Source organism: Poromitra crassiceps (assembly GCF_964638095.1).
Source record: "Poromitra crassiceps genome assembly, chromosome: 23".
NCBI classification, from domain to species: Eukaryota; Metazoa; Chordata; class Actinopteri; order Beryciformes; family Melamphaidae; genus Poromitra; species Poromitra crassiceps.
Genome location: NC_139639.1, coordinates 15,212,338 through 15,234,075, shown reverse-complemented (window position 1 = coordinate 15,234,075; position 21,738 = coordinate 15,212,338). Strand labels below are relative to the sequence as shown.

Sequence of the window (21,738 nt, the reverse complement as noted above, 5' to 3'; positions counted from 1 at the left end):
TAAGTTAGCAATTAGCAGTCCATGTTTCTTAATGAAACGCAACGGTTGTCATGGCCGCTCTAATGTCACACATTGTGTGGTCTAAAGTTGGTGTAGATTGTTACACCTGCTACAAGATCATATGCTATGAATGAACAGCCCAATGCAGCTGCAAGTTAGTCCCATTATTATCTGCATTATGTATCATCGGCTGTAATCTGCTTGAAGCTATTTCTGTCAGTCGAGTTAGCCAACAAGTAACGTTGTCAGCTCAACGTCATCTTGCAGGTTTACAGACAGCAGCGAGCTTGTATGTAGTGAGTCGTTTCCTTCAACAATTGACTGAAGCACTCAAATTACCTCTCATCATGGCTACTGTTAGGTTATTGTAAGGTAACTTTAACGTTTTTGCTAATTGCCTGATCCATTGACATAAGATGACACACCTTCACATGTCCTCAGCGTTCTCCTGGTGGAGGAAGTTTAAAGGGTTGGTTAATGGCAGATCTACCAATCACAGTGGCCAGTGGATGAAAGAAGTACTCACTTGTCCTATCTACAATGTCTGTTACAGTTCTTCTTGAGTGTTAAAAATGGAGCCTTTGGGAAGTACTGCGGCAGCGGGCAACCACAACCTGAACTCAACAGGTGATGGTTGTCCGTGGGAGCTGAGCGACAAGGCCAAGCTGTGCCGTTTCCTCTGCTACGGCTCGCAGGGAGACATCTATACTGCCAGAGAGGAGTGCCGCCTCAGCATGGAGAGCGCCGAAGCCCTGATGTCCCTGCTTCAGGAGGGCCGGGGCTCTGAGGTGGTGGAGGAGATCAGGAGGTTCACACAGGACGGGCGAGCCGTCAGACTCAACCCCTCTCTGTTTGCCCTGGCTCTGTGCTCCCAGCACTCTGAGCTGAAGACCAGGCAGGCGGCGTTCAAAGCCCTGAAGTATGTCTGTCGGGTCCCCGACCACCTCTTCTCCTTCATCCAGTACAAGAAGGAGCTGAAAGAGGGCATGAAGTGTGGGATTTGGGGACGTGCGCTGAGGAAAGCAGTGTCCGATTGGTACAATGAGCAGGACCCCATGAGCCTGGCTCTGGCTGTGACCAAATGCAAGCAGAGACAGGGCTGGTCCCACCAGGATCTGCTGCGGCTCTCCCACACCAAGCCAGCTTGTGAAAGTGAGCTTACACACAGACAGTATACATCGATGTTTTCTTTTACAAACAGCTGGTCCTCCAGACTGATGTGCTGTGAGATCATGCATTTTTTTCTTCTTTTTTTGTGTGCTAAATGTTCTCTTGTTCAAGATGCACATTCACTCATATTAACTACTTTTAGCTGTTAGGACTTGGCTGTTTTGGTTCCTTTTATTATTTTGGAAGCTGAAGAGACACAGCTCGGGTGAGATGACAATGTCCATATTTATTGTGCTTTCAGCAACTGCATTGATCAGTAAATATGTAACGAAAGGGTGGAAAGAAGTCCAGGTTGCATACGCAGACAAAGAGAACTCAGAAGAGGTCGTCAAATTGTTGTCGTATCTTGAAGTGGTGGAGAAGGTCAAGCACAGCTGTGATGAAACCGAGGTCATCCATCTAATAGAGGAGCACAAACTGGAGAGGGAACAGCTACTGACCGACCACCTGAAGTCCAAACAAGTGCGTTGTCTTTTATCATCGTTCAGCATCGAGACTTGGATAAAGTGATGAATTACTGCATATTGCCATTCTTTTCTGAGCTGCATTTATCCAGTATAAAAATTACACCACACTCAAATGATGTGATGGTATTCCATATGATTAGAAATGTCTTTTATTGCCACAATCTGACGTATCAATTTAATTGTGGCACTTTATCCAAATTGGAATGGATTTCATGTGTTTACTTTCTTCCTTTCTTTCTTTTGTTAGGTATGGAGATCTTTGTTGAAGGAAATGCCTCTCGGATCACTGTTAAATATCTTGGGCAAGATGACGGCGGACAAAATTCTGGAGCCAGGGAGCTCAGAGATGGCAGCTGTTTGTGACAGAATCCATGACGAGACCTTATTAAAGAAGGTAAGTCAAGTCTGGCTCATTCAACTCAAACGTGCTATCGTTTACAGTTAACAGAATGAAAGTGTGTCGTATCAAATGGTAGTCACCATTTAAGTATTTGGCGTCTCTTTTAAAATCTCCAGGCGAAGATCCACCCTTACAGCATCCTCCTGGCTTCTGAAAACTACAAAAGAGGCCAAGGCTATCGAGGTAAAACCAAATGGGAAGCAGACAGCAGCATCCTCAAAGCCTTGGACTCTGCCTTTTACAAGTGTTTTAAGGTAAGCTCTTTTGATTCTTGAACTTCTGACTGACCATTAAAGAAGACCACCGCCGAAAAGCATGTGCTACTGTAACACAAATGATCTCTTGTTCCTTTGTGGTTTTGCCCGCAGAACGTGGAGCCTGTGGGTAAACGCTTTGCAGTGGCGGTGGACGTCAGCACATCGCTGAGCAGCGTCGTCCCGGGGACATCGGTTAGCACCGCTGTCGCTGCTGCGGCCATTACCATGGTAAGACAATAGTGCTAGATAACATTACCATGGTAAGACAATAGTGCTAGATAACATTACCATGGTAAGACAAGACTACTGCTAGATAACATTACCATGGTAAGACAAGACTACTGCTAGATAACATTACCATGGTAAGACAAGACTACTGCTAGATAACATTACCATGGTAAGACAATAGTGCTAGATAACATTACCATGGTAAGACAATAGTGCTAGATAACATTACCATGGTAAGACAAGACTAGTGCTAAATACCATTACCATGGTAAGACAAGACTAGTGCTAGATAACATTACCATGGTAAGACAATAGTGCTAAATAACATTACCATGGTAAGACAAGACTAGTGCTAGATAACATTACCATGGTAAGACAATAGTGCTAAATAACATTACCATGGTAACACAAGACTAGTGCTAGATAACATTACCATGGTAAGACAATAGTGCTAAATAACATTACCATGGTAAGACAAGACTAGTGCTAGATAACATTACCATGGTAAGACAATAGTGCTAAATAACATTACCATGGTAAGACAAGACTACTGCTAGATAACATTACCATGGTAAGACAATAGTGCTAAATAACATTACCATGGTAAGACAATAGTGCTAAATAACATTACCATGGTAAGACAAGACTAGTGCTAAATAACATTACCATGGTAAGACAATAGTGCTATATAACATTACCATGGTAAGAAAAGACTAGTGCTAAATAACATTACCATGGTAAGACAAGACTACTGCTAGATAACATTACCATGGTAAGACAATAGTGCTAGATAACATTACCATGGTAAGACAATAGTGCTAGATAACATTACCATGGTAAGACATTAGTGCTAAATAACATTACCATGGTAAGACAATAGTGCTAGATAACATTACCATGGTAAGACAATAGTGCTAGATAACATTACCATGGTAAGACATTAGTGCTAGATAACATTACCATGGTAAGACAAGACTAGTGCTAGATAACATTACCATGGTAAGACAATAGTGCTAGATAACATTACCATGGTAAGACAATAGTGCTAGATAACATTACCATGGTAAGACAAGACTAGTGCTAGATAACATTACCATGGTAAGACAATAGTGCTAGATAACATTACCATGGTAAGACAAGACTAGTGCTAGATAACATTACCATGGTAAGACAAGACTAGTGCTAAATAACATTACCATGGTAAGACAATAGTGCTAGATAACATGACCATGGTAAGACAATAGTGCTAGATAACATGACCATGGTAAGACAAGACTAGTGCTAGATAACATTACCATGGTAAGACAATAGTGCTAGATAACATGACCATGGTAAGACAATAGTGCTAGATAACATGACCATGGTAAGACAAGACTAGTGCTAGATAACATTACCATGGTAAGACAATAGTGCTAGATAACATGACCATGGTAAGACAATAGTGCTAGATAACATGACCATGGTAAGACAAGACTAGTGCTAAATAACATTACCATGGTAAGACAAGACTAGTGCTAGATAACATTACCATGGTAAGACAATAGTGCTAGATAACATTACCATGGTAAGACAATAGTGCTAGATAACATTACCATGGTAAGACAAGACTAGTGCTAGATAACATTACCATGGTAAGACAATAGTGCTAGATAACATTACCATGGTAAGACAAGACTAGTGCTAGATAACATTACCATGGTAAGACAAGACTAGTGCTAAATAACATTACCATGGTAAGACAATAGTGCTAGATAACATGACCATGGTAAGACAATAGTGCTAGATAACATTACCATGGTAAGACAATAGTGCTAGATAACATTACCATGGTAAGACAAGACTAGTGCTAGATAACATTACCATGGTAAGACAATAGTGCTAGATAACATTACCATGGTAAGACAAGACTAGTGCTAGATAACATTACCATGGTAAGACAAGACTAGTGCTAAATAACATTACCATGGTAAGACAATAGTGCTAGATAACATGACCATGGTAAGACAATAGTGCTAGATAACATGACCATGGTAAGACAAGACTAGTGCTAGATAACATTACCATGGTAAGACAATAGTGCTAGATAACATGACCATGGTAAGACAATAGTGCTAGATAACATGACCATGGTAAGACAAGACTAGTGCTAGATAACATTACCATGGTAAGACAATAGTGCTAGATAACATGACCATGGTAAGACAATAGTGCTAGATAACATGACCATGGTAAGACAAGACTAGTGCTAGATAACATGACCATGGTAAGACAATAGTGCTAGATAACATGACCATGGTAAGACAAGACTAGTGCTAGATAACATTACCATGGTAAGACAATAGTGCTAGATAACATTACCATGGTAAGACAATAGTGCTAGATAACATTACCATGGTAAGACAATAGTGCTAGATAACATTACCATGGTAACACAAGACTAGTGCTAGATGACGGCGCAGTGTGAGGGTAACTGTCTGGTGTTGCAGTCAGAACAGCTGTGTCTGGAAGCATGAGAAGGGCCGTGCCATCTCTGGAGAAAGCCAGGGTCAAGGAATGAGCCTGTTGACACATACTGTGGATTCCTGCAACATTCCTTCCACAGTGCCATCATCATCCTGAGTCCACAGACCGCCCAGGAAGTCCTAGCTGTGGGACATGGCATTAGAATGATCATTCTAGCACGCAGGAGGATTTGCACAATTTCTAGTAGTGTAGTTGTGAAGCAAGCTGTGTGACACTATAAAATGGTTATGTCATGCATGCACTGCAGTAGGACTTTGTGTGTGTGTGACACAGGTTATTGCGAGGACAGAAGCAGACGCGCAGGTCCTGGCCTATTCTGAAGGAGCGTTGTTCCCATGCACCATCTCTGCTGGCATGACTCTCGCTGAAGCCACAATTGAACTGGTTAAGGTAAGGCATGTTACTTAACTGGTTACGGTAAGGCATGTTACTTAGACTTAGAGCATCAAAAAATGAGAAATGATTGACAGGTCCTGGCACACTTTTTGTTTTTATAACCCATCATTAGGAACCATTACACACCGAGCGGTTTGAGGCTGATGCATTTAAAAGTAGCGGTTAGGCCACCTGACCATGTTCCCATTGACTTCACTGAACACTTTTGCTCTATGACTGCCGTTTCTAGTAGGGCTGCAACAAACGATTATTTTCAATATCGATTAATCTGTCGATTATTTTCTTGACTAATCAATTAGTCGTTTGGTCTATAAAATGGTGAAAAATGCCGATCACTTTTTCCCCAAAGCCCAAGACGACATCCTCAAATGTCTTTTTTTGTCCTGACCAACAGTCCACAACCCAAAGATAATCAGTTTACCGTCATAGAAGACTAAAGAAACCAGAAAATATTCACATTTAAGAAGCTGGAACAAGATCATTTTTGTAGTCCATTCTTAAAAATGATTCTAAACGATTAATCGATTATTTAAAAAACGTTTGTTATTAATTTTCTGTCGATCGACTAATCGATGCAGCTCTAGTTTTGATGATGTCCACCATGTGTTCCAGATCCCCAGTGGGAGCACAGACTGCACTCTGCCCATCAAATGGGCAACAGAGAATGGGAAAGCGGTGGATGTGTTCATCGTATTGACCAACAACCCGTGTTGGACGTGCACTGCCAGCCCAGTGGAGACTCTAAAGAAGCACAGAAAGGTTGGTTCATTCATTCATTCATTCATTCATTCATGTCTCCTTGGGCAGGGTATTTAATTTATTCAGGCAAGATGAACAAAATTACCTTTCAAACTTAGTTAATATGAAAGCTGGTGCCCTGGCGCAATATCCTGAATGACTTTAGCATTTGACTAATATGCTGGTAGACCACAACTTTTGATATAGAATTCTCTTCTCTGATGACAACGTAAGGTATGTGTTATAAGTGAGTTAATGGACTGTTATTCTCACTCTTGTGTAAGTCATATTCTTTATCCAGTCCATTGAAAAGTAGATGTTTTTAAGCCTTGATCTTGAGATTCTAAAATGTATTGACAAATCTAATACCTGGATTTTTTTATGCCTCCGCCGGCGATAGCCAGGCCGGAGGCATTATGGATCCGGGTTGTATGTCTGTATGAGGTTCGTTAACGCGATATCTGAGGAACGCCTTGACGGAATTTCATCAAATTTGCCTTAAACATCCACTTAGACTCAAGGATGATCTGATTAGTTTTTGGTGGTCAAAGGTCAAGGTCACTGTGACCTCTCGATTGTTAACGCGATATCTCAGGAATGCCTTGGCAGAATTTTATCAAATTTGCCTCAAACATCGACTTGGACTCCAGGATGAACTGATTAGATGTTGGTGGTCAAAGGTCAAGGTCACTGTGACCTCTCGAACGCCATTTTCAAGCTTGTTAACGCGATATCTCAGGAATGCCTTGGCGGAATTTAATCAAATTTGCCTCAAACATCGACTTGGACTCAAGGATGAACTGATTAGATTTTGATGGTCAAAGGTCAAGGTCACTGTGACCTCTCGAACGCCATTTTCAAGCTTGTTAACGCGATATCTCAGGAATGCCTTGACGGTATTTCATCACATTTGCCTCAAACATCGACTTGGACTCAAGGATGAACTGATTAGATGTTGGTGGTCAAAGGTCAAGGTCACTGTGACCTCTCGAACGCCATTTTCAAGCTTGTTAACGCGAAATCTCAGGAATGCCTTGACGGAATTTCATCAAATTTGTCTCAAACATCGACTTGGACTCAAGGATGAACTGATTACATTTTGGTGGTCAAACTTCAAGGTCACTGTGACCTCTCGAACGCCATTTTCAAGCTTGTTAATGCGAAATCTCAGGAATGCCTTGACGGAATTTCATCAAATTTGTCTCAAACATCGACTTGGACTCAAGGATGAACTGATTACATTTTGGTGGTCAAACTTCAAGGTCACTATGACCTCATGAACGCCATTCCCAAGTTCGTTAACGCAATATCTCAAGAACGGCTTGATAGAATTTCTTCTGATTTGGCTCAAACATCGACTTGGACGCAAGGATGAACTGATTCCATTTTGGTTATCAAAGGTCAAGGTCACTGTGACCTCTCGAATGCCATTTTCAAGCTTGTTAATGCGATATCTCAGGAATGTCTTGATGGAATTTCTTCGAATTTGCCTCAAACATCCACTTGGACACAAGGACATTTTGGTGGTCAAAGTTCAAGGTCACTGTGACCTCTCACACCCAATTTTCAAACTCTGTAACGCAACATCTCAGGAGCGCCTTGACGGAATTTCTTCCAATTTGCCTCAAATGGCGATTTGGACTGTAGAATGAACTAATGGCGGAGGCATAAGTCCGCGTTGCGGTCGTTCTAGTTTTTCTTTTTCTTTTGGTCATTATTATTTGTGTGCGTGCGTTTTTTCCCCTCTCTCTCCCCCAACGACAGCTTTTGCTAGAAACATAATATTAACCCTTTCTTTGTATTTCACCCATAGAAGTCAGGAGTGTGCTCTAAGTTGGTGATGTGCGGGCTGACTTCCAATGGCCACGCCCTGGCAGACACAGAAGACAGGGGCTTACTGAGCATCTGTGGCTTCGACCTTGGAGCTGTGAACGTCATCCGTAGCCTGGCCCAGGATCTGATCTGACACACTGAGCCACATTCATGATGATGGAGTATCAAATACAGTGTGGCACAAAGTGGACAAACCTGGCTCACTTAGCATGTAGGGTGCCCGAAAACAGCACTAATCCAAAAGATGTTGACATCATTTACAATTATGATTTTGTGTGTGTGTGTGTGTGTGTGTGTGTGTGTGTGTGTGTGTGTGTGTGTGTGTGTGTGTGTGTGTGTGTGTGTGTGTGTGTGTCGCAAATCAGTTGGCAGTGTCCAGCGGGCTGGACAACACAATGGAAATGTTATGTGCATTTATTTTCCAGAAATTTGGGAAGGAACTGATCTGCCATATCACAACACTGTTAAGAGGTTTAATGTAGCAGCACACTGTATAATGACAGATGGAGTCATTTTGAGCAAAGAGCAGTGGTGTATGTAGTAGGAGACCTGTATAATAATGGAGGCTTGGTACAGCTGTAGGTTTACTTAGTTTGATGTGAAGGTAGAGGCCTTTTTGAACCTTTTGAAGCCTGTCCCATTGTACAGAGTTGTTAAAGTAAAATGGAAAGCACCAAGAGGCAACAGCAAACCACTGTTTTTCTTTTAGGGTATTCTGTAAAAACCCTTGATTTGATTTGGTCAGAAAAGTTCTTACAAAACTATTGCTTACAGGCGACTAATAGAAACCCCCAATGATATCGCTTTTGCCTTTGGCATTGTCAAAATTCTTAGCTAATGTATTAGCACCTCCCCCATTCCGATATTGTGTTTCTATTTGTTCAAATTGAGAAATTTTAAAATGATATAGTAAAATAATACCCTCAGTGCTCCTATGTGATGATGAATGAAGGTTATTTTGGGTTTTCATTTGGAAACTGATGCCAATATTGGGACTGTAAGTGAGAGTTCACTAAGTTGATCATGCATCACAAATAGACTTTTTCTATCGCTGTATTATGTTCAGAAAGGCCAAATCAAAGCTATTTAACAACAGTTTACCAAGACTGAAGCTGCTAGCATAGTGAGGTTTCTGTATTTTAACATACTGTACATATTGCTACTGCTACCTTCCCAGTGTAATAGATACAACTGAATGTACATTTTGTAATGTGTAACACTACAGATATTTAAATTACAGTGCTTTATATTTCTTCAAATACTGAATACACAATGTTAAAATATGTGTAGTGTTGGGGGTCAATTCAAGTTAGGGAAAAACAACTGAATAGCTCCATGTCTAATTGAACAACAGTATTTATGATTACATAGGGAGGTGCACTAGTTTACTGAACTTGTCCCTCATCAGTTCTGGACCCTTTATGAAGAAAATATAAATCCAGACCATGTTACTCTGAGGTATCCTTTGTCCATACATGGTATTATTTGCAATGTTATAAAATGTTTAAATTGTTTACATGCTCCCAGGCTTTGCCTCGGGTGTTTTGATAAAGGTCAAATGCAACAAAAGCTGAAAATATAATTATGATCCTGAATGCTATGTTGTCCAAAGGTTGACATTGTGTGAGATGCTTCAATTTGATTCCCATTATTGTCGTATGCAATCTTGCTTAACATGTACAGTAGGCTACTTGACTGTAGTGGCGTTGTAAACCAAACCCCTAATAAACACTTTTTGTCGCTCTTGGAATATTGCAATTGTATTTTTTCCCCATTTCCCATATTTGAGTCACATTGGTATTGAATAGCTTTTCTTTCAATGTGGCAAGAATGTGTAAAGGAATCTTGGCAAAAAACCTACGATAGGTAGTGTCACTCTGGAATCAGAAACACCCCATTTACACCTGTTTTTTTAAATGTGACCTGTATCCAGATAAGTTATCTGGATAAGGGGAAATGCATGCTAATGCAAGGTGTAAATCCATCGTGATCAGATCTTCTCACCACATCTGGCTCACATTGTGTTCAGATCTTTTACACCCCATTTACACCTGGTTTGTATGTGGCCATTATCCAGATGCAGGTTGCATTTAAAAACCAGGTGTAAAGAAAAGCAATTAGCAGAGTTGTGTGATTTCATTGTCATGTGACAGTTTACTCAAGAGCTACTCGGTTGGACCAAAGTTTATGTGCCTTCAGTTTTGATTCATTTTAACAAGCGCAGCTATTTGATGGAAACTGAAATAATTTTGCATTTCAGGGGGGGAGACATGCTGGGAATTTAGGGTCATAAAACATGAAACATGAAATTATCAAGTCCCTTGATACTTTCGTTTTTCATTGGGGGATGTATAAAACACAAAACAAAAACAACTTTAGACCTCGACTCGACAGGTTCCGCCAATGCAAATATGTTATTTGTTAAAAAAAAAAGTTTATGTATATTTTCTATCTCAGTCTCACTTTTTAAATCGTAAAATGTAAGGATTCTGGTATAGTTTGGAAGAGGCACAATTAAAGACAGATTTTTCTCTAACAAGGAAAAAAAAACAGTCCAAGTGCAAAGTGCATCATGTAGGCGACCTCATGCAACTCAAGCCCTAGGAAACAACAGCTCAAGTTTGGCACTGATGACATCACCGTTTCAACAGCCCAATTAGCACTTCTGATCCTGATGACATCATCACTGATGATGACATCACCGTTATCCATTCCATCCTGACTGACAGACTGACTAACTGAATGAATGAATGAATATGAATGAATGAATGAATCATCCCAAAACGCCTTCTCTTGACTATACGCGCTGCGCCGGCTGCATAGCGCGCGAGATTGCTAGTTCAGTAGACTAAAATAGACCTTATGCAAAGTAGAATATAGACGGTTTTAACTTGACAACAAAAACATTCTAAATTGAACCCCAGCTCACTCCCTGTTGCAGTTGCTATTACACGACATCTCATACATTATAATATCATCTACAAACATTAAGGCAGAGCAGGAGGGACCGACAATTCTGTGAAAACCGTCTATAAAATAAATATATGCCCTCTTGAACCAATTAATTAACGTTATAGACATACGGTATCGGTTCAAGGGAAACAGGTCAAACTAAGTCAAAATGTGATCAGGCATCCTTTGAGTCCACATGATGTTGATAATTGGGGGCTTTGCAAACACACACTTCATGAAGACGCGTGAAGATGGCGGACGTGTTGAGTGTTCTTCGTCAGTACAACATCCAGAAAAAGGAAATAGTCGCTAAAGGAGATGAGGTTATATTTGGAGAGTTCTCCTGGCCAAAAAATGTCAAGACCAACTACATCATTTGGGGGTATGTCACTGTTGAGAGAGGATATACAGATCGCTTCTGTAGGCCCGCAACTCAAGCTGCTCTGCCTGGTGCTGCTAGTGGCTGCTTGCTAGCTAGCAGATGCTACATTGCTAATCTTATTTCTCTCCTTGTACTTAAAACTTTCTGCTTGCTTTTACATGGTACTTTGGCATTGTGCTGTAGGCCATAGTGCTTGTTTTGCTAGTCTTTATGAAGATCACATATCTCCTTGTAACTTTAGCTGATGGTATTTCTTTGTGATATGTGTAACCGTTAATGTAGCGTAAGTTGCTACAGTCAGGCATGTTGTGATACAAGCTAACTCTGTAAGTTTGGGTTCAGTGGCTCGCTCCACGGGAAATACTTGTTTGCCCCTTAATGGCTAGGATAAAGACAACTTTCCTCACGTAGCGGCTATTACATTGATCTATATGTAGTTAGATTAGTACCTTAGCTGCACGGTATGCTAGTTGCGTGTTTACGTGATGATCTGTCATGATTAGTTGACCACGCAAGTACTAGACTAGCCCCTATGGTACTAGACCACTAACGCTAGTGATTAACGTTACTATTAGTATGTGTTTAAAACATAACGTTACATGTTGTAACCTGCAATCAATCTGTGTGCATTTTGTATAACGTTATGTGTTATGTACAAGGACGACCGCTTAAACTACACATTTGATTAAGTTTAAGGACCTGTTTTGTTTGTGTTTCTATCCCCAGAACTGGAAAAGAGGGTCAGCCCAAAGAGTACTACACTCTCGACTCTATCTTGTTCTTGCTCAACAATGTGCATCTGCCTCATCCATCCTATGTGCGGAGAGCTGCAGTAAGTGACTTGGAATGATCCACATTGTCGTGCCCTTTTCACTGCCAGTAAATGTGTCATAAAGTTTTCACGGACTTTGATATGAGTATCCCAGCTATGAGTTATCCTGGTTTTTATCATATCTGGGATATGGCATTTACACGGAACACTGAGACATCGGGTTATTAATATCCCCGTATACATGATAAGTACTAGTATCCCGGTTACTCGTTACTGCTATTTGCGCAGGTGCCTGTAACGTGTACAACACAAAGGCATCACCTGCACCTCGCTCGTATTCAGTGCGTTGCGTCACGTCATACACCTTTTTTCTGCCCAAGACTGTGTGGGATTCCCTCTTCACGGTGGTCTGTCCCCGTTCGTGCGCAGCGGCACACTGCTCTTTTCTTTCAATTAGTCACACAACACCTTCATCCTCTCTGTATACTGCAGACGTGAATAGCTTTCTCCCATCTAAACTGCCAAGTATATTTGATTATTTCATACCCAAAAGAGAAATCTCATCGGCAACAGTCAGAAACCAAGATAAGATGTATACATGCACCAGTATCCTGGTTTCTTTTGGAGTACTCAAGCTAGCATAATCGGGTTTCTCAAAACCAGGCTTATCCAAGTTTCTGAAATCAGGATATGATGTTTACATGCGTAAACACAAAAATGTGATACTTTAATGCCCCGATCATATCCGGGATACTCATGTCCATGTAAACGCACTCACTGTTGTCATCATATCAATTTGAGCACAGACTTGTATATCTGCCTGTTTTTTGGCCCATGGTTAATGACTGAACTGGCCTAATTCATGGTATTTTCTAAATATATCTGGAATTGTATTGAGTAAAAAAAATGAATTGATGTTGTCTATTGTATTGGGTTAAAACATGATTTAATGATTTAACATTCTCTATAGACAGAGAACATCCCAGTTGTCAGAAGACCGGATCGAAAAGGCTTGCTGTCGTATCTCAATGGCGAGACTCGTAAGTATTATTATGGAGTATTTTGAGTCTTTAGAATTGTATTTGCTTAATGTGTGTCATTGCAGTAATGTAGTTTGTTGCATGTTGTCCCCATAGTTATAGTTATTGATGCATCAATAATCAATAATCAATAATATGCGTCAAAACATTGTGATGGTGACTGGTTTCATTGATGGACTGGAGCCTTATCAATAAGAACCAACTAGTAGTTGGACCAATGGGCGACTAATTAATGCAATCTCTACTCCCTTTCCATTCACAGCTACTTCAGGAAGTATCGACAGAAGCGCCCCCATAGAAATCGGGTTGCAACGACCAACGCAAGGTATGTTTGAACTTTGTTACAGGAGGTTGTAAGAACCAGACATACCCCCTTAATTTATTATTTTTTGAGCATTGATCAATCATTAATTATGATCTCCGCCAGGATATCATATTTTCTGTCATGTGTGTGTGTTCCTTGTTGCTCTGAAGACAGCAATGCGGAGAGGCGGGGCTGGGCACTGCAGCTCGTTCGCACACCAAAGACAGGGCCATATCTTAGGCCCAAGTCTTAGTGCAAGGGCAAATCTTTGCTAGTTTCTAGCACTCAAAATCAATTTTTTTCTTCTTCTTTGAATTCCCACTGGGCCGCAGAAACACATCCTTTGATGTACTACTGACCCAGTGGTAATGAATTCATTTCACACGAATGAAAATCAGGATATATCAACGTGGGAGGGCTGCAGTCTTTTGCTTTATTTTATTCCCCCCCACCCTCTCTCCAACGTTAACTGAATTGATCAAGCTATTAAATCTTTATTGTATATGATACAGTATATAGGCTACTGTAAGACAATATAAGCACGATACGGGCCGTTCACTCTTGGCTGTATGCCAAACTCTTAAACAATGGGGCGGTTTTGTTGCCTTGTTATTGACAAGCGATTCCATTCGCAGTTTGGTTTGGGTTTGGCCATCGTTAGGCATAGCGGTGCCTGGCGGTTACTTTTCTAGTATTAACAATACAACAAAAACAGGCGTAAGATGTGCAGCCTTGTAAAAGCCTTTTACACTGCTACACTGCAGTGTTTGTTTTGTCACAGTTAAAGCATTCTCTAAAGAAAAGAAAGAAAAGCTTTGACTCAACCATCTTGGACTTTGCAGAGTGAAATAGTCGTTTTGCTTTGTTCTGCTCCTCAGTCAAAAGAGCAGCTGATGAAGTTTCTTCTGAAGCCAAAAAGCCGAGGTTTGAGGTAAATTGATTGTGGATATTCTCAACACCCAATAACTTGAAATCACATTCTCTCCCCCTCCTTGTCGGTGCAGCTGCATCATGTACCATGCAGCATTTAGTGAGAAGTGAGAGCACAATCAGCCCAAAGACAAGGAAATAATCAGAGCATTGCAGATTTAATGTATGCTTCATTTAATGTCTTGAAATTGCACAAAGTTTAGAATCTGACGGTAAAGTGAACAATCCAAAGGTATGATTGGGATTTTTGTTTTGTTCTTATGGACCTTATCACAATTTCACATCAGATGATGAATAATTTCAGATTAGCTATATGTGCAGTCTGTGTATCTTTGACTGATCTAGACTAGATTTGTTAAACGGCATGTGCACTGCGATTTCTTTTAAAGGATGAAGAACGAGTGCGTCTGGACAAGGAGCGTCTGGCTGCACGTCTGGAGGGCCACAAAGAAGGCAGTGTGCAAACTGACCAGATCAGGTAAAATAGAATTTCCCCAGTATCATTTGATACTATATATAACATGCTTTCCTCATGAACACAGTATTCAAAGTAAATTATTTCACCATTGGGATTAGTCTTGGTAGGCGTCCAACATGCAGCACACACAGTTCCAGAATGGACTGAAAGTTATTTGTGGAACTGCTGCACAGTGCACACTGGCACCCACAGACGGGTTCCTGTAGTACAGTGGTTCCGATACTGGGGTACGCGTACCCCTAGGGCTACATGGAGGTACTACAGGGGGTACTTGAGAGAATGGGGAAAATGGAAAATTGTAAGAATAAATCATGGAAATAAATGTACCGGTAATGTTAAAATAAATATGCTCAGGACAGGAGGCACTAATTGCAACTCTTTCACTCAATTTCTTATTTTGTAATGTTATATTCTTCAAAAGGTGGGTTATCATTAATTCATTGCATCATATATGCTATAGTTTTCTCGTGCAGTTTTCTAAGCAAAATGTTGTAGTCGGGTAAAGGGGGTACTTGAATTCAGAAATCAGGGAAAGGGGGTACTGAAGATAAAAGTTTGAGAACCACTGCTGTAGAACTGAGCTGTGTACAGGATCAAACCATCCCTCCTGTGTCCAGATCACTGTCTGAAGCCATGTCGGTGGAGAAGATCGCTGCCATCAAGGCCAAGATCATGGCCAAGAAGCGTTCCACCATCAAAACCGATTTGGATGAGGACATCACCCTGAAGCAGAGGAGCTTTGTGGACGCAGAGGTGGATGTCACCAGGGATATCGTCAGCCGTGAGAGGGTCTGGAGGACCAGGACCACCATTCTCCAGAGCACCGGAAAGGTCAGTCAGTCAACCCCAGGCCAATCATATCCAATCACAATGTTCTTTCCCTACTAAAACATACTCTAATTCATGATCGTGTCCTGTACAAAATCATGTTCCAGTACTGTCCATACTGACAATACTGTATAATGTAGCATGCAAGTCAATGACATGGGTATTAACATGGCTGTAGGACAGTTGCAACATACTACATCGCATTATTATGAAGGCCAAGGTTATCCAGTTCCAATGCCCCCCCCCCTCACCCCAATTTAAATGGTTTATTTTAACATCACTCTTTGCATAGCGAAGGGGGGGGGCTGTGACTCAGTCAGGAGGTAAAGCGGGTCATCCACTAATCACTTAAGATTCAAGATTCAAGATTTTTATTGTCACTCCATGGTACAAGTATCACGTGTGAAATTCTTGTGCTGTGGACTCCGTTTACGACATAGTACAAATAGGCAACAAGCAATGAGCAATAGGCAATAAGAAATAGGCATCAATAAGCAATACTAAGCAGCAATAGGCAATGAGGCAGAATAGCGATAAGACAAGTCAGTGGCATATTCATTGCACATAGGTGCACATGTCATGTGCATACGTTAGACGTGTTCGGACATTTTAATTCGACGTATTTGACATACAGTGCAAATAGCATGTACCTTATTAAACATACAATTAAACATTAGGCATTGTGCATACGTTAGACGTGTTCAGACATTTTAAATTCGACGTAATTGACATACAGGTGCAAATAGCGAAGGTCGGTGGATCGATCCCCGGCATGTCAAAGTGTCCTTGGGGCAAGATAATGAACACCAAGTTACTCTCAATGGTTGTGCCACTGCCAGCTTGCCACCATCAGTGTATGAATGTGTGCATGAATGGCTGAATGTAGACATATTGTAAAGCACTTTGAATAAAAGCGCTATATAAATGCATTCCATATAGAGGGTATGCACACCCACTGGAACACGCCCCCTCAATCGGGAACGAGTGTCAAAATGAGTGTCAAATTCCTCCCTGAGCAGCAGGTGTCCGTTATCTAGGCTGATTACTGCATTCAAGCTCAGTCTTGCTGTGACTCAGTGGGCGTGACCCCACAGTGACTTCTGCCTCTGTGACATCACATGCATACCCTCTATAGGGAGGTGATTAATTAATGCTTATATTTTCAGAGCAAGTTTTCACTTATCCCAACTGAGCAGAACCACGTACAGACACAGAACCTAGTCTCATCTTGTTGAAAAGACACGTTTTTAATTGGAGATGTGCCAATCCATTGGCCCCGGACGGAAATTGGCCTATATTCACTCTAAATATGAGATCAGAGAATTCCCATATGGGGATAATTCTACAACAAATTAACATCCGGTTATTATCTACTCGCCCTCATGTCAGTAGGTGAAGTTTGTATAATAAACAGTTATCTAGCGCAGCTCTGGGTCAGTGCTTTATTCTTCGCAGTTCCAACAAGAGGAAACATTATTATAGAGTGCCCCGTATGAGTGAATTATCCTCTTTAATATTTCACTCCCCCTTTTACCTGCCAACTTCACCTCATCATGGCATGTTACAGCTCTGATGTGCCTATAGATGGCAGTGTTGCATCAAGGTGTCCTCAGCTGTAGTATACTGTGTGTTGAAAGTGCTTGGTAATAAATGTCAAGGATGTTCTTGTTTTTTTTATGTCCAAAATGAACAACAGGTGTATTCCATGCATGAGAGTTTTGTGTGTTCACTGTCTGATTACAATGCAACCTTTTGCCAGAGACAGATTTTTTTTTTGTATTTGTTTGTCCTGTTGTGTTACACCAAATGGTGATGAAACCAGAGACAACCTATTTTTTTGCTGAGATGTTTAACTTATCACATCATCTTTCTCAATTGCAGAACTTCTCCAAAAACATCTTTGCCATTCTTCAGTCGGTGAAAGCCAGAGAAGAAGGGCGAGCACCAGAGCAGAGACCAGCACAGAACGCCACTCAAGTGGTAAGGACAGCATCCTTCGCCCATCTCAGCATCTCATCTTAGCTATTCAAGATTGAACAGATAGAAGTGATGCGGAGATGGCAGTTCATTTATGCACAAATTCGCTCCTCTCACGATTTATAGATAAGGCTTGTTGTGAATTGGGTGTCCGGGTAGTGTAGCCCCCCGTGTTACCTCCGGCTTGGTCGGGCGTCCATACAGGCACGATTGGCTGTGTCCGCGGGTGGGAAACCAGAATGAGGGTATGTGTCCTGGTCGCTGCACTAGCGCCTCCTCTGGTCGGTCGGGGCGCCTGTTCGGGGCGGAAGGGAGCTGGTAGGAATAGCGTGATCCTCCCACGTGCTACGTCCTGCCGGTGAAACTCCCCGCCGTCAGGTGAAAAGAAGCGGCTGGCAACTGTACATGTATTGGAGGAAGCAGGTCTATGGCTCTCCCCAGATCGGCAGAGGGGGTACTAGCGACCAGGGCAGCAGGGGGAATTGGCCAAGTACAATTGGAGTAAATGGGGGGTAAATCAGAAAATAACAATACGAATAAGAATAAAAAGGCCTATTGTGAATTGGGTCGCCATGGTTTGTCTATCTTTTAAGTGGGTCCCCAGAAAACAGTTCTGGGAAACACTGGCCTAAACGATGCATACCGTAATTCTCCTAAGTGTTGCCCAAGACAAAACTGGTGAATGAACCAACAAACACCCCGGCTGTAGCCGAGGTGCTCCCACATAGGAATCGAGTAAACCTGATTGTGCTGAGTCGTCTGAGAAAATTATTTTACTGCTGAGTCACTTCAGATGTGCTACAAAACACATTTTCTGCTGTCACTGGCAAATTCGTGAGCAAGAAAAGTGGCAGTATGTAAGCAGTAAGTGTCCCGCCGCACAACAACTACTAACTGAAAGACTCATCTGCCAGCACAGCAGCAGATGGAGGCCGAGGAGTTCGCAAAATAAGTGCCGCAGCCTCACTTCATGGCTGCTTGCCTGGACCTAAACAAACTGCACCCCTATGAAGCCTTTCCTCATCCATTACTTGCACATTTGAAGATACTTCTTCTTATTAAGGATAAAGTTATGTTCAATAGCTAATAGGCTAATGCTTCGTTCTCCGTTGCTTTGTTTCTTCAAGCCGTTTGTAGGCTATTGCTGCAAGGTCATTGCTGCAAATGCATATTCTCCACGTTGGATTTCAGATTATATCCTTTTGATTAAAACAATCTAGTAATTGTAAAAGGAAAAATAATGCTTCGGTCACATTCATGAATACTTTACACGTTTACACATACATTATGGAAAGAAAAGGCCAGTAAAGAACAATCATGTTATGCAGAAATACATTTTTCATAGATATTCTAAAGGAAGAATTTGTTCAAAGCTTTGACCGGTGCTGCAAAAATGAATTGACTGCGGTGTGTTTTGTAGATTTAAATGATCTCCATGACAAACCCCATTTAAGCACCTGGCTTGGTCGTACCATATGCCTAAAAAGGGCTATAGAGTCTATGAATGCCTCGTTTTGCTCGTATCATTTCTCAAAGAAATGGAGCTTGAAATTAACTTGAGGCATATCTGCAAAAGGTCAATGATGATTTAACCCCTTGAAGCAGCGGTGAGTGTCTAACGGGCTGTTAAGGTTTGACGAGAGTGCATTTGCCAACATGTAGTCACTTGTTTGTGTTTAATGACATCGTATGTCATCTCCAGGACCCGTCCATGAGGAACAAACAGCCCGTCCCAGCTGCCTACAACAGATACGATCAGGAGCGATTCAAAGGAAAAGAGGGTGAGTCTTATCATGTGTGCATCTGTACGCACTTAGCTGTTTACCAACTGACACCGAAATCATCCAATACACCTCACAAGCAGTGTTGGAGTCGAGTCCGAGCCCTGGACTCCTTTTCAGGACTTGGGACTCGACTTGGGACGTGAGCACTGATGACTTGAACTTGAGCATTCACGCATTCGGACTTGGAAGTTGGAGACGAGGACCTGGACTTGTTAATTGATAAAGAATGTTTTTTTTGTCTTTGTATTATTATCATTATTATTTTTTGTAATAGGCCCTAACCCTAATAATTTGGCATATGATATTGATAGCTAAATTATATTAATACAGTGACATTATTCATTTTCGTGCAAGGGCAGGCACGTGTGTTCCACCTAAATGCGGATAGCAGGATTTAGCCAGCAACAATTTTAGGGTGCGGTTGTTTCAGGTTGTTTTAGGGTTAGGGTTAGGTTTACGATTAGGATCAGGGTTAGGGTTAAAATCGCTAAACCGGAAGTCAAATTGTGCGAGATTGTTGCTCACTTCACGGAGATAATGCCGATTCACATTAATTAACTCTGAACTCGGACTTGACTCTTCTTTGGTGACTTGGACTCGGACACTGGGGACTTGAGACTCGACTTTGACTCGAGATATAGTGAGCTGACTACAACTGCTCACAAGTGTCCCTGGTCGATCATTTACTCCATTGCTTTATGTAAATCCTTTAGTATACACTGTGGATAATGCTAATCACTTAGCACTCAACAAAGTAAGACTTTTCCTACAACTTTGTTTTAACATGATGTTGTGTCACAATTTATTATTATTAAATATTACACATACTACTCAAACCATTTCTTTTTGCCAATAATTTTGCGTTGTTTTCTTAGAAACGGAGGGCTTCAAGATCGATACCATGGGCACCTACCACGGCATGACGCTGAAGTCAGTGACGGTAAGACCAAAGCTCTGCTCTTCTTCTGCTGTTTGTGTGAGGGGGAGCCTTTAGGGCTTAGAGCCGACATGTTCACTCAAGAGCCACAGACGTAGTGTTTATTTACCTTGGTGTTGTTCACACTTCTCATGACAACCGTGTGCCTGGAAACTCCGGCAGCACTTACTGTATGTGGCGTGGTAGGACGATTCAGCTTTCCAACAAGAACAGAACAATCCCACCGGAATCGGCCAGTAGTTCGGCTCCTCTTCATTCAGGCAATGCTGGATGTCGGCGCTGTGGTACCATCTGCGTTTTCACCGCCAAATGTCAGGTGCATGGCCTCGCACATGACCAGTCATTTTGGCTACAATTGAGTAATTTTGACCGCGTGCCCTCTGCAGTCTTAAGGTGTCAGAGGCTCTGCTCTGCATTTGCCGTTTGGTTCCTCCCCACTCCCCACCACATTAGACATTAAAGTTGCAGTGTTTGTCCCCCCCCCCCCCGTGTTCTGGTCCAAAGTTGACCAGAATTAACTTTTCGTAAGTTTTGATGACTAGTCAAGATTGAATAAGCAGCTAGAATGCTGTTAGTGCATACCCTTAGATATTCCCACTGCGGGTCACAATGATGGTTGACTATTCAGCCAGATTTACATAGTGATATGATCCCTTCATTTACATTGATTGATTGATTTTCTTTATTTAAGTGTCATGCTTCAAATGAAGCCCAGCCCACATGGGCTTACAGGACACTTTTACTGTTCATCATTTAAACAAACAATGATCAAAACATAAAACCAACAGAAACACCCAGAATACATACAGTAAAGTTGTACAGCATGAAAACCACCACCTGAACCTACTTAAAGAGCTGTGCTTGCCTTCTATTCCAGGCCCTAGAGATAAAGTTAGCAGTCTTAAATACCTCAGTCTTAAACAACCACTCCAACCTCTGGCCATCATCTGCCCAGAAGAGCTCAGGTCTTTGCTTTTGCATTTCGTCAAATAAGGAAATCCTCAAATCATCATATAAAGTACAATAAAACATGAAATGAAACTCATTTTCAACATCCTTTAGATCACAGACATTGCATATCCTGTTCTCTTCTGGTATAGCTGTGAACCGCCCTACTTCAATGGCAAGAGGCAGGATACCAATTCTCAGCTGAGCACATAAAGACCTCTGGTTTCTGGTTAGAAAGTTACATTGTGCAGTGTTGTAGTCAAGTCCGACTCGAACCAGTCTAATTAAGACTACTTATTATGATTACTTAAAGGAACACTCCGCCCATTTTCAACCAGCTTTGTATCATTAGAACATCAGTAGTATATCAGAAATCTGTAAACGGTTTTGAAGT

General features: G+C 41.5%; 2 protein-coding genes across 2 annotated transcripts in view; both read left to right on the top strand.

Annotated features, from left to right (window-relative positions):
* Window positions 1-572: 572 nt before the first annotated feature.
* On the top strand, window positions 573-9,632 carry ro60 (Ro60, Y RNA binding protein; the record flags this gene model as incomplete). The annotated part of the gene is made up of 8 exons (XM_083659130.1): window positions 573-1,152; window positions 1,412-1,632; window positions 1,885-2,031; window positions 2,154-2,291; window positions 2,406-2,522; window positions 5,319-5,435; window positions 6,054-6,200; window positions 7,993-9,632. The coding sequence occupies 8 exons, from the start codon at window positions 573-575 to the stop codon at window positions 8,143-8,145; spliced, it is 1,620 nt and encodes a 539-aa protein (XP_083515256.1). The 3' UTR covers window positions 8,146-9,632.
* A 1,580-nt stretch (window positions 9,633-11,212) lies between these two features.
* Window positions 11,213-21,738, top strand: part of cdc73 (cell division cycle 73, Paf1/RNA polymerase II complex component, homolog) — a 37,265-nt gene continuing 26,739 nt past the window's right edge. The window contains exons 1-10 of the mRNA XM_083658817.1: window positions 11,213-11,346; window positions 12,073-12,178; window positions 13,089-13,158; window positions 13,421-13,483; window positions 14,341-14,393; window positions 14,782-14,870; window positions 15,488-15,701; window positions 17,580-17,678; window positions 19,378-19,456; window positions 20,335-20,399. Coding sequence (XP_083514943.1) covers window positions 11,216-11,346; window positions 12,073-12,178; window positions 13,089-13,158; window positions 13,421-13,483; window positions 14,341-14,393; window positions 14,782-14,870; window positions 15,488-15,701; window positions 17,580-17,678; window positions 19,378-19,456; window positions 20,335-20,399 — 969 coding nt within the window. The 5' untranslated portion in view covers window positions 11,213-11,215. The remainder of the gene's footprint in view (window positions 11,347-12,072; window positions 12,179-13,088; window positions 13,159-13,420; window positions 13,484-14,340; window positions 14,394-14,781; window positions 14,871-15,487; window positions 15,702-17,579; window positions 17,679-19,377; window positions 19,457-20,334; window positions 20,400-21,738) is intronic.